Below are 16,469 nucleotides of genomic sequence, written 5' to 3'. Positions count from 1 at the left end.
CAATGAACAATTAGAAATAATTAATTGCAAAGGCACCAAAAATATAAAATGATTAGATGTAAATTTGGCCCAAAAATGGATAAAACCTATACACAAAACTATAAAATATTGGTAAGAAAAATTAAAGACCTAAATAAATGGAGAGATATACTATATTTAATAAATAAGATAATATCAAGAGACTAATGGGGAGTGGAGAGTAGAAGACTAACAGTTTATGTAATAATTTATATTAGATAAAAGTAATAGGAATCTTATATTTTGTACGTGGCTCCCAAGTCTGTGGACAAAAAAAAAAAAAATGTTTGGCTTTTTTCTATTTAAAAAACAAAACAAAAGTTTGTTTTTTCAAAAACATTCAACCATTCAAACTTCATAAATTGTGACTCTATGACCTCTGAAAACAATTATTTATAGGAGATATTCTGAATTGAGAGACAACACAGAAGGTACTGAAAAGAAAATGAGAGAATAAAATGTGATGTTTGTCTTTATAAAACAAGACATAATGAACATAAGAGTAAGGTGGATAGCAATGAAGGTTTACGCAGAGACCTCAAAGGAGACTAAAATAAAATGGGACCTTCTTGGAATAAGTCTTGTGATACAAGAATACAAGGCTTTCAAAATGGCTGTGACAAAAAACTATAATGTATTCAAGACTGGCTTTAGAGTAATGATACTATATTAATATCTTAAAGGAACAAGATTGTCATTGAAAAATAAACTTGAATGTGGACAAAATTTCAACCTGAATAAGCATACCAAATTAGACTTTTTCCCTCAGTGCTGGGGGTTAAACCAAGGGTCTTTTACAAAGGCTAGGTGAGCACTCTACCAATGGTAGTATAACCTCAGCCCCCAGATTAGATTTTGAAAACATTTAACCAATTCAACTTGCTAGAATATTTCAGTGAATACGTCCACAAAGCAATCTGGATATATAAGCCAACAGATCCATAAAAATATCTTAAAGCCCTTACATACTTTTAAAATAATGCATCTTCATACTCAAGCTATTATAGACAAGAGTAATTAATACAAATATCAAAAACCATCATTGTAAATATACTGGTCATTTTTACACAGCTTGGCAAATTATCAAGTACCTGCTGGTTATTAATTTTCAAACATATGGGAGCCCTATGGTAATACACATCAAATTGATTCTCTTTCACAAATATGGTATAATGAAAAAATGAATTATTAATCTTCTCTATAATAAATCATTTAACTCATTCATACTTTTGGCAATGTACAATGTAAACAGTCTTTCGCAAAGAAACTAATTTGAAACTTTAGGAAACATGTTATATTTACATTCATGTGAAATTTAGGTCATTGTTCCTTCTATAGCCCTATCCTTACATATAAAATACGGCTCTTACGATTATATAAATAGCTAAATTTTTATTTCTTTAAAACTAGATATACAGGCTGGGGTTGTGACTCAGTGGTAAAATGCTTGCCCAGCATGTGTGGGACACTGGCTTTGATCCCCAGCACCGCATTTAAAAAAAAAAAAAAAAACTAAGTAAACAAAATAAAGGTATCAAAAAAAAAAACTAGATACACAAATGGATATAATTCATGTACTCACGCCAAAAAAAGTTCATTAATCAACCAGAACTTTAATTTATAAATCATGGGTATCCAAACTAAAAACTAACAACTGGAAAGATGAGTGATTTTCAATCAATTTAACTTTTCTCAATTTCACAAAACTATGCCTGCCTCATAGTGATGTCATATGTCAAATTTAAGTTTTATTTTAAATTCTTTAGAAGCTATGATTTGTATACATTTCATTTGTAGCCATCTTGTTTATAAATTAAGAAACAAATTTATTTATAAATTATTTCTAAATACAAATATGTAGTTGTTATAAATAAATACATAAATATTATAAATTATGTATTCGCAATGGAGTATACTCAGCCCCAAAGAAGAATGAATTTATGGCACTTGCCGATGGAACTGGAGACTATTGTGCTAAGTGAAATAAGCCAGTCCTAAAAAGTCAAAGTATTTCTTTGATATGCAGAAGCTAATCCAAAATAAGGTGGAGGGAATTAATAAAATAGAAAAATAGAAGAAAGACTAGTTAAGTAGACAAAGGAGAATTAAAGTAAAGGAGGAGAAATGGTATAAAGACAGTAGAATGAATCTAACCTAATATTCCTCTGTGTGTGTGTGTGTGTGTACATATATATATATATGTATACACACACACACACACACATATATGTGTGTGTATATATATATAAATATACCACAGTGAATTTCAGCATTATATACATCCACAAGACACTAATTAAAGGGGGAAAAAACTATAATAGCAGAACAATCACTAAAGTACACGGATGGGAATGGGGGTGAGAGAAAGATGGGGAAGGAGAAGAACTGAGGCGTGAATTAGAGCAAATTATATTCCATGCTTTTATAATTACGTCAAAATAAAGTCTACTGTTATGCATCACTAAAAACCAATAGGAATACTGAAAAAAATAAAATAAATCATAATTATTTTTACAAATTTATTATAAATATATAATTGATAAAAATAACCATAAATATCATACATTATATTTAAAATATAAAATATGTAACATAAATATATAAATTATAAATATATTATCATCTTATAAATATATCTATGTTGACATATTAATATAAAATATTGTACTGTTCATATTTATAATATGTACATATATTAATACATGTACATATAATAATGTTTATATATAAATATAAATATCATAAATGTTTCCTATTCTAAAATCTTATGCTGTAATTTTTTTAAATAATTTTTTAGTTGTCAATGGACCTTTATTTATATGCAGTACTGAGAACTGAACCCAGTGCCTTATACATGCTAGGCAAGTGCTCTACCACTGAGCTAGAACCCCATCTCTTAGATGCTGTAGTTTTTAAAGGAAAAAAGGCAAAAAAAAATCTATTATAATAATTGATTTTATTACATAAATGCCAATTATCTGATATCAACTATTGCTATGCCTGTCATCATCATAAATTATGTTAGTAATTAATCATGAATATCAAAGTAACCCAAATTAGAACTGAATATCCTAAAATAAAATAATTTATTATCATTAAAAAAAAATCTAACATGGAACTCTGTATAAAATAATGTGATGTGCTGAATAAAGCAATGGACTTCCGTGTCCCAACCACACTCCAAAAATAACCACAGAGTAATATATTATATGTTATGCTGTAAAATGGAATCTTCTCCTATAGGTCCACCAGACTGGAAAAAAAAAGAATCTATGCAATAAGATAGTAAAGGCAAATGTTAATAGAACTCTATAGAGTATATACCAGAAAATAATAAGGTTCCATGACTTTAAAAGGGGGGAAGGGTGATCTACTAGTCCATATTAACAACAGTAACATTGGAAACCAAAATGCAGGACTATGCTTCCTGAAATAGGTTGTCATATTTAAGAATGTATTGCCAGAACTAGCAAAGAACATGAATACTTTCCAAAAGCATTCTCTTCTATCCCTATTACATATAAATCTGAACCTTCTAAAGTTGAATATAAAAAGATATGCTAAACTATTGACTACAGAATACTACAAAGTTTTATTGCCATTTAAACAAAGAAGCCATAACAGTTAAATGAGCTCAAGAAATAGGTTTCAGTATCACAAGGTGCCAGCTGTAAAGAGTTATGGCTAATTGAATATGGAACTCCTGCTTAATCAGATAACTGCTCTGCTATTTCCAAATGAAATGCCATTTCCATACCGTCTGAAAATGGCCTGTTTTATTGGTAACCAGAGAAAACAATATAAACTGTAAATAACATTAAGTGCTCTGTTTACCCATTCCAGGCACTGAAGTAGCAGGGGATCCAAGACGTCTCGATAACACATTTGATGATAGGGCTGGAGTAGCAGTTCTTTCTGGTGGTCCACCAGGGGCTGAAGTGTCCTTTGGTGGTCCAGGAGATACCGGAATTTGTGGAGGAGGGCCCTGATTAGAGGTTGTTGGTGTTGGAGAAAGGTTTCTTTGTACTGCAGTTCGCTGACGAATCTCTGAGAAGTATATATTAGATTGAATATTCAACATACCATATTTGCCAACACCACAAATGACACTTATTAAAATTCTATGGCACCAAAAGGTATTCTAGGATCAAAACTACTTGTAATGAGAAATCCATTCTGAACCCACAACTGGACATATTTACACAACAAACCTTGATATATCTACTCATCATCACCTAATTATGTCATGTTTGTTTACAGTAAACCTTCCTAACTATAATAAAAGAAAGTTTATCAAAATTAGTAGAAATTCCAAATAGCAGACTTGTTTGTTAAGATTCAAAAATAAGAATAATTTTAAGAAATAAGTGACTGCATATATTATGGAATTATGAAAAGAATAAGTAGTCACAGAAAGGGTTTTTAAAAAAGTATTCTTTAGGTACCATGCCTATTCTAATTTATACATTTCTAACTTTTTGCCAATATTTTAATATACGAAAAGTTGTATTCCATATGAAGTTTCATCATAAATAAATCTTAACTTTTAATTGTAAAAATTATAAGATTCTTTGTACAGGTCGGCAAATGTGCCAATTCCAGGCTGCCGCCTGCTTTTGTAGTTTTATTGGAACACGGTTCCACTCTCTTGTTTACATACTGTATACAACTGCTTTCAAAGAGTTGAGTAGTTACAAAAGAGACCATATGATTCTCAAAGCCATTTACTACCTGGTCTTTTACAGAAAATATTTCATGACTCAATAACATAAAACTAAATTCTAACATTCCCCATTCCATCTAATATCTTACTTGAATGTTAGCAGTAAGATCTCAAAAAGCCCTTTATAACTTTTAAATGCTATGTATCACATTAAATTTTTATAAATTCTGAATTAGTGGGCCGAAACTAAAAAAGTTATGTTTTAATTGGCATGAAGAATAAACATGTATACTTCAAGAAGATAAACACTTTAGAGTTGGATTCAGATTAAATTAAAGACTTTTGTGAAAGGTTCACTGAAAGTATAGCTCCGGTGTCAGCTTTAAGTCCATATCAAACTAGTCTATTAACTAGTTAATAGTTAAGGTTTGGTTGAAATCTGGCTCTAGCTACATGACCTCAGATGGATTGCTTTGATAAACCTATTTCTTTATAAAATTATGATAAGATTCTTAACCCATAAAATTATTTTGAGGATTAAATATGATAATGTCCATTCACTAATAGCTGACATTTACTGAATAGTGTTTTCACACAACTAGGAATTTTCTTTTTCTTTTTAGTTTTTTGCAGAGCTGGGGATTCAACCCTGGGCCTTGCCTGTACAAAACTAGCACTATACCTCCAGCCCTTACTAAGTTATTTTCAAATTATTTCAGTGATAATTAGTAGAACCAACAAATTTTCTATTGGTTCATAATTCAGTTTCTAATCAAGCCATTTGCAGTTGCACATTAAGAAAGCCATTAAATGTGCACAAGTTACTGAAATCATATTAATATTTAATAATTTGTTAATTAAGAAATAAGCCATCGAATACTATAAATAATTTTTAGTTAATTTTCAGGTAAAGCATACCTCAAAAACAGACATTTTTATTTAGACAAATAAAAATTCAGCATATAATCAGACTATACTGAAAGTAGCTGTTATCCTTTCACTTCTTTTTTAAAAAAAAAAAGAGAGAGAGCGAAAGAGAGAGAATTTTTTAATATTTATTTTTTAGTTTTTCAGCGGACACAACATCTTTGTTTGTATGTGGTGCTGAGGATCGAACCCGGACAGCATGCATGCCAAGCGAGCGCGCTACTGCTTGAGTCACATCCCCAGCCCTCCTTTCACTTCTTGAATAAAGACTTAAGACTTTGCTCTGAATGAGCATTTACTCTGTGAAAATTAGCACGGACACTCTTTTAATATTATTTGTATGCTACTAAAAGGTAAGGTCTATAACTAATTTAAAAATAACATCATATCTAGTGATCCATAAAAGAGACTTAGCTTAATGTTTCTAAATCTAAATTTAGGCAAAGAGAAAAAAATGTTATAAAAGAATCATGAAAGGGAAAATAGTTTTATCATTTTCAAAGAAAAAGCAAGTAACAAAGGTTTACAATTATCAATAGTTTTAAATAGCTAGAAATACAGTGCCAAATCTATACTTGGAAAAATATTATGAAACAATCTTAGCTACTTTTAGCTACTTGTCATTCACAAATGTTTTTATATTAAAAACAAAAGTTCCTAACAAAGCAGACATATTGTTTATATTCAGTATTTCCTACATTCAAATGTAAAATACAATCCTCCAAAAGAAAATTATCAAGCAATCTACATCAATGGGGCAAAATATCATAAGGTGTATTCTATAAGGTTAATTCTTTACTAGAGAATGTCTGAACATTCTCAATGATCAATCAACAATTCAACAAAAATCATATTTGCTAAGTAGGAGGACATGTCTACAATGGCTTTAAATAAATATTAAGCAAAAAAATAAAAATGAGATTTTAAAAATCTATGTTATATTAAAAAAAGAAAGACAACAAAGTTTAAAATTATGATAAATAGCATAGTTATGGAAAGCAAACTTGTTCAAACTTTCTTCATTTTAGTTCTACTCTGTTGTAGTTCTTGAGCATGCAGGCTTTTCCAAATTAATGACATCTCAGTTTAGTTTTCTCATAATGAGAATACTTACCTCTTATGATTGTTGCAATGAGAAAATCAACACATAACAGCTTAGATAGAGCACACAAAAAGTACTTAATAAGTAGTACTATTAATATTAGTAGTGCAAATCTAAAGGTTCCAGAGATTACAATAGATCAAAAGCTAAGCAATCTAAAATTTCTAAAGCAATTATTTAAAAATACATATATCCAGGCATACTGGCACACACCTGAAATCTTGGCTATTCAGAAAGTTGAGGCAGGAGGATTGCAAGTTGGAGGCCAAGCTCAGCAACTTAGCAAGACTCTGTCTCAAAATAAAGGGCTGGGGATGTACCTCAGTGGTAGTGTGCCCCTAGGCTCTGTCCCCAGTACCACAAAAAATAAAAAATAAAAATCTATATAGAGACATTAATTTAGACACTAAATGTTTTCCAAGTTATTTGTGACCTTGTTAAAAGTGTAAAATAATGACTTATTTTAAATTGAAGTGCAAATAACTCTAGTTTGCTATTAAATAATTCTTGAGATGAATGTTAGACAGTATAATTATTCCTTTTTTTTTTTTTTTTTAATGCTGATCTAGGCATCTGCAACAGTGACTTCAATATCAATTCATGGCTCAACACTTATAGAAATAATCTGCTTAATAATTTCAGAAGGAGCAAGTCAATGAGTCATTTGTGGATTCTCACCTGGAAACAATCTCACAAAGCATTTTTCTTGTAGTAAGTCCTATTAGGCATCTAGGTGATATCCTGACTTCTCCTTCTACCCACCACTTTCCAAATCTAAAACTGCCATCAAGTCCTGTCAATCTACTCCTGAGTTATCTCTTAACTCATTTTCCCCAGCCAATTAGAATGCTGTAATTTTAGTGCAGGCCTTTCTCTCTTGTCTATATTAAATGATATCCTAACTTGCATCCATGTCTCAGCTTTGTTCTCTCTTCAAGAATCCATTCTCCATGCTACCAAGAAAAAGTGTTCTTAATCTAAAACTCAAAGCCTAGAGCTGGACATGCAGTTCAGTGGCACAGCACTTGCTTAGCATGTGCCAAGTTTGATCGCTAGAACCAACAACAAAAATAAATAAAAATAATTTAAAGTCTCCAGTGGCTTTCCATGCTGCATATAAATAAAGTCTCACCATATAATATTTTACACAAAGTCTTTTTTTGATCGCTTCTTCACATGAACCCTACCTCCCTTTTTCAAGGACCAGGATCTATTTGCAGTTCCTCAAGGTACTGAGTTGTTTTTCTGTCATTGCCCATGAAGTGGTACCTTTACCTAAAGAGTATTTTCCCAACCCTGTTCTCATAGAAAATTATAGTGATTTATTGCCTACCTTCTACCTTAGTATAGTCCTTAGAACACTAAGACTATTTATTTACTTATATATACTATTAATTTATTTATTTATACCCCTTTTAACCAAAAACTAATAGGCAGGAACTGCATCTTTATAGCAGCTGCAAAGTAACTGACAGAGAATGGAATTTTAAAAAGTCTATGAAATTAATCTACTTTTCTCCTGCTTTTCAGTTTTAAATTTCTAACTGCATGTTACCCTACATACATGGTATGAAAAGCAGCATAATGGTCTCCCAAAGACATCTACATCCTTATCCCCAGAACTTGTAAATATGCTATGTTACATTCAAGAGGAATTAACATTGCATATGAAATTGAAACTGTGAATTAGCTGAATCTGTGTTGCCTGCTGCATTGAGAATCTCATCCTAACTTCATTTTAAAAGGCTAATTTCAAGCAGATAATCTGCTAATATTAGGGAACAGTGACCTGTGATCACAGCTATTCAGAAGGTTGAAGCAGGTAGTTAGAGGCCAACCTCAATAATTTGGAAAGACCCTATCTCAAAATAAAGTGCTGGGAATATAGTTTAGTGGTAAAACATTTGCCTACCATGCTCAAGGCCCTGATTTAACCACCAGTAGCAACAACAAAAGAGAGAGAGAGAGAGAGAGAGGGAAAGAAAATTTGCTAATACATGCCACTTGCAAGACTTTAGTTGAGTTTACCTTTTTGTTGTTGATCTGTATTTCAAAAAAAGAATAACATATTTTTGCTTTATAGTTCCTCATCTCAATGTTTCCTTTTTTTGTCACATCATTATATTTCTGGTCCGGGTTGTCTTCTTAGCTATCAACTTTAAACAACCTATACCTTTCAGTTCATCAAGGTTCTATTCACAACATTTAAACAAACTTTGGAAATGCTAAAAAATTATTTTCTTTTTATTTCCTTCAACTCAACACATTAAGCAACCACTATGACTAAAACACTATGATAAGCACTGAAAAGGAATACAGAGTTGCACATAGAGACAGCAAGCAAAGACAAAACAAAGTCACTAAAAACTTTAATACAAGGTAAATGTCAAAAAAGGGAGCCAACAAAATACTATAGAGAATCCAAGAAGAGGAAGATTAAACCCAACGATGAGACAAAGAAAGCATTCATGGTGATTCATGGTGTCTCACTTGAGACAAAAACTGAAAAATGTGAATAGAAATGCCTTTATTAGAATGGCAATTATCAAGAATATAAGCAATAATAAATGTTGGTGAGAATGTGGGGGGAAAGGTACACTCATACATTGCTGGTGGGACTGTAAATTGGTGCAACCATTATGGAAAGCAGTATGGAGATTCCTGAGAAAACTTGGAATGGAACCACCACTTGACCCAGCTATGCCACTTCTCGCTTTATACCAAAAGACTTAAAATCAGCACACTACAGTGACATAGCCACATCAATATTTATAGTAGCTCAACTCACAACAGCTAAACTATGAAACCAACCTAGATGCCCTTCAACAGATGAATGGATAAATAAAATGTGGTATATATACATAATGGAATACTACTCAACCTTTAAGAAGAATGAAATTATGGCATTTGCCAGTATATGAATGGAGTTGGAGAATATCATGCTAAGTGAAAAAAGCCAATCCCCAAAAAGCCAAATGTTTTCTCTGATATGTGGATGCTAATCCACTATAAGGAGGAGTCTAGGGAAGAACAGAAATACTTCGGATTAGGCAAAAGGGAGTGAAGGGAGGGGAGGAAGTATGGGAATAGGAAGGATAGTAGAATGGAAGGGACATTAATATCCTATGTACACATATTACTGACTACATGACCCGTGTGATCTTACATCATGGACAACCAGAAAAATGAGAAGTTATGTCAAAATGCATTCTATTGTTATGTATAACTAATTAGAACAAATTTTTTAAAAGAATTTTTTTAAAAAAGAAATACCTTGTTATTTGTATTAAGATGCATGTGGCAGTTTTTAAATAAGACTCCAAAACCTGCTTTGTCTCCCAACAAATTGGGATGAAGAGTGTCTATGTGCCTTTCCCTTCAATCTGTGCTCTGGAACTGCTTGACTAAGAAAATAAAACTGCCAATTTCCAGAATTACTTAATGTCTATTAAGCTGCTCAGTCTGAGAATCTGGCTACTATGTGAAGAAGCCCAAGTGATCCCACAGAGAGGTACATGTGGAGGAACAACATCTAGCACCAACTTTCCAGCCATGTGAATAAAGCATCAGGATGATAAATTTTCCAATAAAATAGCCTCAACTTACCAAGATGAGCTGCCTCCACCCAACCTAAACAAACTGCAAATTTATGAGTAAAATAAATGAACAATATTTTAAGACATTATGTTTTGGGATAGTTTGTTATACAACAGATAAGTATAATAGTATAAACTTGAATTTATTTTATGATAAGGTGTTTTCCAGAATCTCTTTTTAAACATAAACCCCAGAAAAACAGCAAGATATTAAGCATCCTTCCACTTGCCATAAAGAACAAAAAAGTTTTATGATTTTTACTAACTTTCCACATATGCTATAGAATAGGGGTGAGTAAACTCTAAAAACCTATTTATATAAGAAATTGTAATCCATTTGCCAAAAACATTAGATTTTTCTGCAATACTACAGTTTAGATACAGCTGTGGCAGATAACAACTGACTTTTGCTAATTTAATTTAGTAAAGGTGCAAGTTATACATAAAGAGAAGGGTATGACTTCCTTTAAAAAAAAATAAGATGGTCTGTTAAGTATTCATTTTTAGCTTGTGATGGCATCCTCTAATAATCTGAGCATCCTCCAATTTTATTCACTGCTCTGTTTATAATTTAGTCCTAGAACCTTGGGCACCTACAATAACTATTCACCTCTTAAAATTAAGCATCCCACTCTCAAATCAAACTTGTCTTTTCAGCTTACTTTCTACAACCCCCAAAGGATCTGTTTTCATTAGTTATTCATTATGAAGGGGTCAACAAACTTATTATAAAAAGGCCTAAGGATGAAGATTTTAGGCTTTCCAGACCACACAAGATCTAACTATTGCATATTCTTCTTTGCTATTTTTAAGAATGTTTAAAAATGTAAAACCCATTTTAAGCTGAAGAGCCATTTTTTAAAAACCCACAACTTTGGCCCACATTTGCAAGACATAGTTTTCTGGTTCTTATAAACAGCTTTTTATTGTCCATCATTCCCCCTCATGTCCTTATTTCCCTCATGATTTTCTCAAATTCCATAATCTACTGTTAAAATCATTCCCTTGCATGTAACTTCACCTCCCTGCCCTGCCCCTTTATCACTTTGCCTAATTCATTAGTCAAAATCTCAACCCTGGTTAAAACCAACCATCTGCCTACTCCATTCCTGCACCCATAAAGGTGAACATAAAAAACACAGTCATGCTTTAAATTCATGACCACTGATTTTAAGCAGTTTTTAGGGCACTCTGGCACTCTACATCTCTCAATTATTCTCTCACTGTCCTAGAGAATTATTTCAAACAGTTTCTTCAAGCTCCCAACTATATCTCCCCCAACTTTATTTACCTTCACTAAGGAATCAGATACACTCAGAAAACAATTCCCTCCACCTAACTATATCTGTTCATGTTCTCAGTCTGCCCTTATTACTCAAGAAGAATTGCCACACTCTTATCAAAAGCTAACTTGTATATTTGTAAACTATATCACACCTTCTTTCACCTTCTCATGGACAGCTCTCAATAAACTGTCCCCATTCCCTCTTATGTCATCAATTATTTCATGTGCTCTGGGCCATTCCTAGTAGCACATAAATATGGTATTATTTCTTTCACACATTATGCTTACCCATGCACACAAAATGCTTCCCCCTCCAGTCATCCATTTCTTCATTCCCTTTCACTCAAAAGATTCATCTCTTTCATTGTCTTGAACTCTTCTCCTCCCATCCTTTCTAATCAGGTTCTTGCTCCTATCATTACACTAAAACTGTTTATTCTAAAGTCACCAAGGACCTCTACATTACCAAAAGTGTTGATTTTAGAAGTATTCTGAGCAGAGGACTGACATGATCCAATATTATGTCTTAAAGGAAGCTTAATGTTTAAGAAGAGGCTCCAAAGAGAGCAAAGATGGAGTCAGTAATAGAAAGCACCAAAGATAGCTTGGACCATGGTTAGTAACATTGAAGGTATTTTCTTTTAAAAAATTAAATTTTCTTATTTTAAAACTTAATATAATCCCCCTAACCAGTTTAAAGTAGATTAATACATCAGATTTTATATATATGTGGAAAGTCGAGCTCAAAATATTTCCTGAGGGGCTGGGGTTTTGGTTCAGTGGTAGAGCACATGCCTCGCGTGTGGAGCTCTGGGTTTGATCTTCAGGGCCACATAAAGATAAATAAAGGTACCTTTTTCCCCAAATCCTCGCCAACACTTATTGTTGTTTGTATGCATAATAGCTGCCATTCTGATTGCAAATTGGTGCATCCAATATGGAAAGCAGTATGGAGATTTCTTGGAAAATTGGGAATGGAACCACCATTTGACCCAGCTATCCCTCTCATGGGTCTATACCCAAAGGACTTAAAAACAGCATACTGCAGGGACACAGCCACATCAATGTTTATAGCAGCACAATTTACAATAGCTAAACTGTGGAGCCAATCTAGATGCCCTTCATTAGCTGAATGGATTAAAAAAAAAAAATTGGCATATATACACAATGGAATATTACTCAGCAATAAAAGAGAATAAAATCATGGCATTTGCAGGTAAATGGATGGAGTTAGAGAAGATAATGCTAAGTGAAGTTAGCCAATCCCAAAAAACCAAATGTCAAATGTTTTCTTTGATATAAGGAGGCTGATTCATAGTGAGATAGGGAGAGGGACCATGGGAGGAATAGATGAACTCTAGATAAGGCAGAGGGGTTGGAGGGTAAGGGAGGGGCATAGGGTTATTAATGATGGTGGAATGTGATGATCATTATTATCCAAAGTATAGGTATGAAGACACAAATTGGTGTGAATATACTGTGTATACAACCAGAGATATGAAAAATTGCACTCTATATGTGTAATAAGAATTGTAATGCATTCCCCTGTCATATAAATAATAAATAAATAAATGTTATACAAAAAAAAACATGATAAAACAATAAAACTTAGGTATAATTCTTTAAAAGTAGAATGGAATTGTGATAAAACTTAGAATTTTTTTATTGTTTTTTTTTTTTAATGTGGTGCTGACGATCAAACCCAGTGCTCACACATGCTAGGCCAGCACTTTACCACTGAGCCACAACCCAGCCCCATAATTTAGAATTTTTTAAAAGCTAAGAAAAAATTCAAAATAGTAATTTATTACTATAACCCTGGAAGAGTGAGGCACACTAGAATAATACACCACAGAAGATATATTTTTTTAAAAGAAAATAACAATAGATTATAACCTTCTTATGATCAAGAAACATGTTATATTCATCACTATATTCCCCTGGGTTTCTGAACATGAGTTATGCAAATTTTTTAATAAATGATTCATTCATATTATAACTAAGTATTAATTCTCCCTAAAATAATATCTGAAAGCAAACAGTACCAAAGGAATCCAAAGCAGTGAGACCAACAATGATTTCCCATAATTATAATGTGTCATCAGAAGGAAAACACATATTTGGGTTTCAAGAGTTTCTAAGGAAAGGTGAGTTTAGATTCTTGAAGTAACTTGTATGCCTAAATACTAATAAATACTTAAGGATGTTAGTAAAGGAAATCACTTTTTAAAAAAGTATCAACAATAATTTTTTGCAAATATCACATTTCTAAAATACATTCATCAAGGTTACTTTTATTTATTGTGAAATCAAAATGTTAATTAAAATGTTAATCAAAATGTTCATTATCTCACAGTTATCTTTTCCCCTATATGAAATGAGAACACTTAAGATATGCTGTTTGCAAATTCCAAGTATACAATATAGTATTGCTAATTACAGTCACCGGGTTGTACACTAAAGCGCTAGATATTATATTCACCTATATAATGAAATTTTCTACCCTTTAATCCTTTATCCCCCTTCTCTTTCCCACCCTGGGAAATAACTCTTCCATTCTCTACTTCCAGGAATTCAATCAAAAAATATTTTTGAAAAATTAAGACTAGATATAGAAAAATTCTTTAGAAGTTATGGAAATCTGGTCGTAGGCCAAAAATCTTTTTTGATGGTTTCTTGAAAGAAGTATAAATTGTAGAAAAAATTAAACTATAAAAATAGGAATTTCACTGCAAGTATATCCACATAATTTGTTTTAATTATAATGTAAACTTTTTTTTCAAAAGAGACTCTAAAAGAAAACAGGCTAATATTTCTATAAAATGAAATCCTACTATGGAAGATAGAAGGTGAAGGTAGAATTCTTTCTACATATCCATGTCAATTCGAAAACCTAAAACTAAGACTTATTTAATAACCATGGATTTTGTGGATTTTTGTAAATCCCCTAATAAAGGGGATTTACTTTTCAAAGTTCTACATGCTTTATAACAATACAAATGAGCACAATTCTAAAGAATTGTAATTAATTACTATAAGAATGGCAGTTAAATTTTTAAAGTAATATACCCTCACATTGCAACAAAAGCCTTACAAATTCTACTTCTATATTCTTAAGAACAAAGATAAAAACCAACAAACTCAAAAATACCTTTTCACATACCAGTCCTAGAAATATTTTATGTAGCCATTTAAAATTACTTCTAAAATATTATAAAACATTTACTAGGGTAATAGTGATGACTAATACCATGGTACTAAAACCTCAAAAAGGAAGAGCTGCATTGTGTGGAATTTTTCTTTTTTATTTTTCCCATTTCTAATTTTTTTTTTTTACTATATAAAAGTGCCATTTTAGAAGAAATTCCAAATTTGACAAAATATTCATTATATTCTTCAAAAATAAATAATAGTGCTGGGGGTGTAGATCAGTGGTGGAAGATTTGCCAACAATGTGCCAGATCCTGGGTTCACTCCCCAGTACCACAAAAATCAATCAATCAATCAATCAATTAATTAAAGAATTAAAATGTTAAGTTTTTCATAACACATTTCAAGAGATTATTATCTGAAGGAGAAATCTTATAAAATATTGGTGAAATTAATTACTCATTAAATTTCAAAAGGTTAAAATCAATTATATATTTTAACCTCAACAGATATTCAAAATCTTAACTGACCAATATAGTTCCACAAAAATCAAACTGAATTACAATGATTGCCATCTACCTAAGTTATATCTCAAATTACCAAGTATAAATTAACATAAAAGCATTCTACATGAGTTTTTACACACCACCAACACACTTATGAACTCACTTGGGTAAATATGGATCTTTCCAACAGCAGCAGCAGTTTCTACAAAGCTATTTACCTTGTCCAGGTCTTGCAGTTACAGCTGCTCCAGCAGATGGCGGCTCAAACTCCTATCAATTACAATAATGTTATTATAGTGATCTATCATAATGTGCATCTTATCATAAAATATTAATGATATCACAGTATTACCTTTGCTTTCTTTGAGTCTGGATCAAACCTTTCGAGAATTAATTTAGCTGTCTTGTAAGTTTCTTTTTCCATGACTTCTTCAAGCTACAAACAAAAATTTCCATAAGCTGTCACATTTTAAAACACCCACACTACAATTTTTAGAAGTTCTATTCAAAAAAATTCAAGTGCTAGTCTTAAAACGAAGGGAGCTAAACCCCCACCCTATTTTTACTTAGATCTAGCACATAAAATATCCAGATAGAATGAAAGACTTCCTGAAAATAATTAAAATCTAGATTTTAAAATGGCTTCTAATCTCTAATATGTTACTTGTATTTAACAGCTTTACTGCAAGGAAATACCAGATATTGCTAATTGTTTACATATAATGAGGAGAATAATTACATGCACCAACTTCAATAATGGAATGTGCAAAAATCTATCAGCCATCATTATTGGAAGTTATTAGACATGACAAGCAAATGACAGGCAATTCCTCAGATTTATTTCCTCAAAGCACTTAATGCTATTAATTTAAAGAAGGTCGTTAGCCAAGAGCTTTACAAAATAAAATCTCTGTGCCAATTAACTGCTGTCAGCATCGATTTTAGATTATTTATTAGCAGAAGCAATTAACTTGCTGCAAATGCAGTGAAAACTTACTAACTGGGAGAACAGCCATGGAATTTACTCAAATGACTTTAAAAGCTAAAACCTTCCCCATCCCCCTATTTTTTCTTTTTTTAGATTCAAATAACTTTAGAAGAAAAAACTGAACACAATTTAAGTAAAAATTATATTGAATTCTATGTTCACAATATAAACTATAATTAAAATAACTTCACTGTTATAAAATGTTATTTACAATGTACTCCAATTCTTTAATAT

The 16,469-nt window shown here is 31.7% G+C and overlaps 1 protein-coding gene across 4 annotated transcripts in view; it reads right to left on the bottom strand.

Annotated features, from left to right (window-relative positions):
- The window catches only part of Lnpk (lunapark, ER junction formation factor), a 67,735-nt gene that overhangs the window by 16,441 nt on the left and 34,825 nt on the right, over positions 1-16,469 (bottom strand). For all 4 annotated transcript variants that reach the window (XM_071619046.1, XM_027946075.2, XM_071619047.1 and 1 more), the window contains exons 7-9: positions 15,600-15,683; positions 15,466-15,517; positions 3,853-4,065 (exon numbers count right to left, since the gene is read on the bottom strand). In XM_071619046.1, coding sequence (XP_071475147.1) covers positions 3,853-4,065; positions 15,466-15,517; positions 15,600-15,683 — 349 coding nt within the window. The remainder of the gene's footprint in view (positions 1-3,852; positions 4,066-15,465; positions 15,518-15,599; positions 15,684-16,469) is intronic.

Source organism: Marmota flaviventris, chromosome 11 (genome assembly GCF_047511675.1).
Source record: "Marmota flaviventris isolate mMarFla1 chromosome 11, mMarFla1.hap1, whole genome shotgun sequence".
Lineage (NCBI taxonomy): Eukaryota > Metazoa > Chordata > Mammalia > Rodentia > Sciuridae > Marmota > Marmota flaviventris.
The sequence above is the reverse complement of the archived record's forward strand: the minus strand, read 5'-3'. Positions and strand labels throughout refer to the sequence as shown.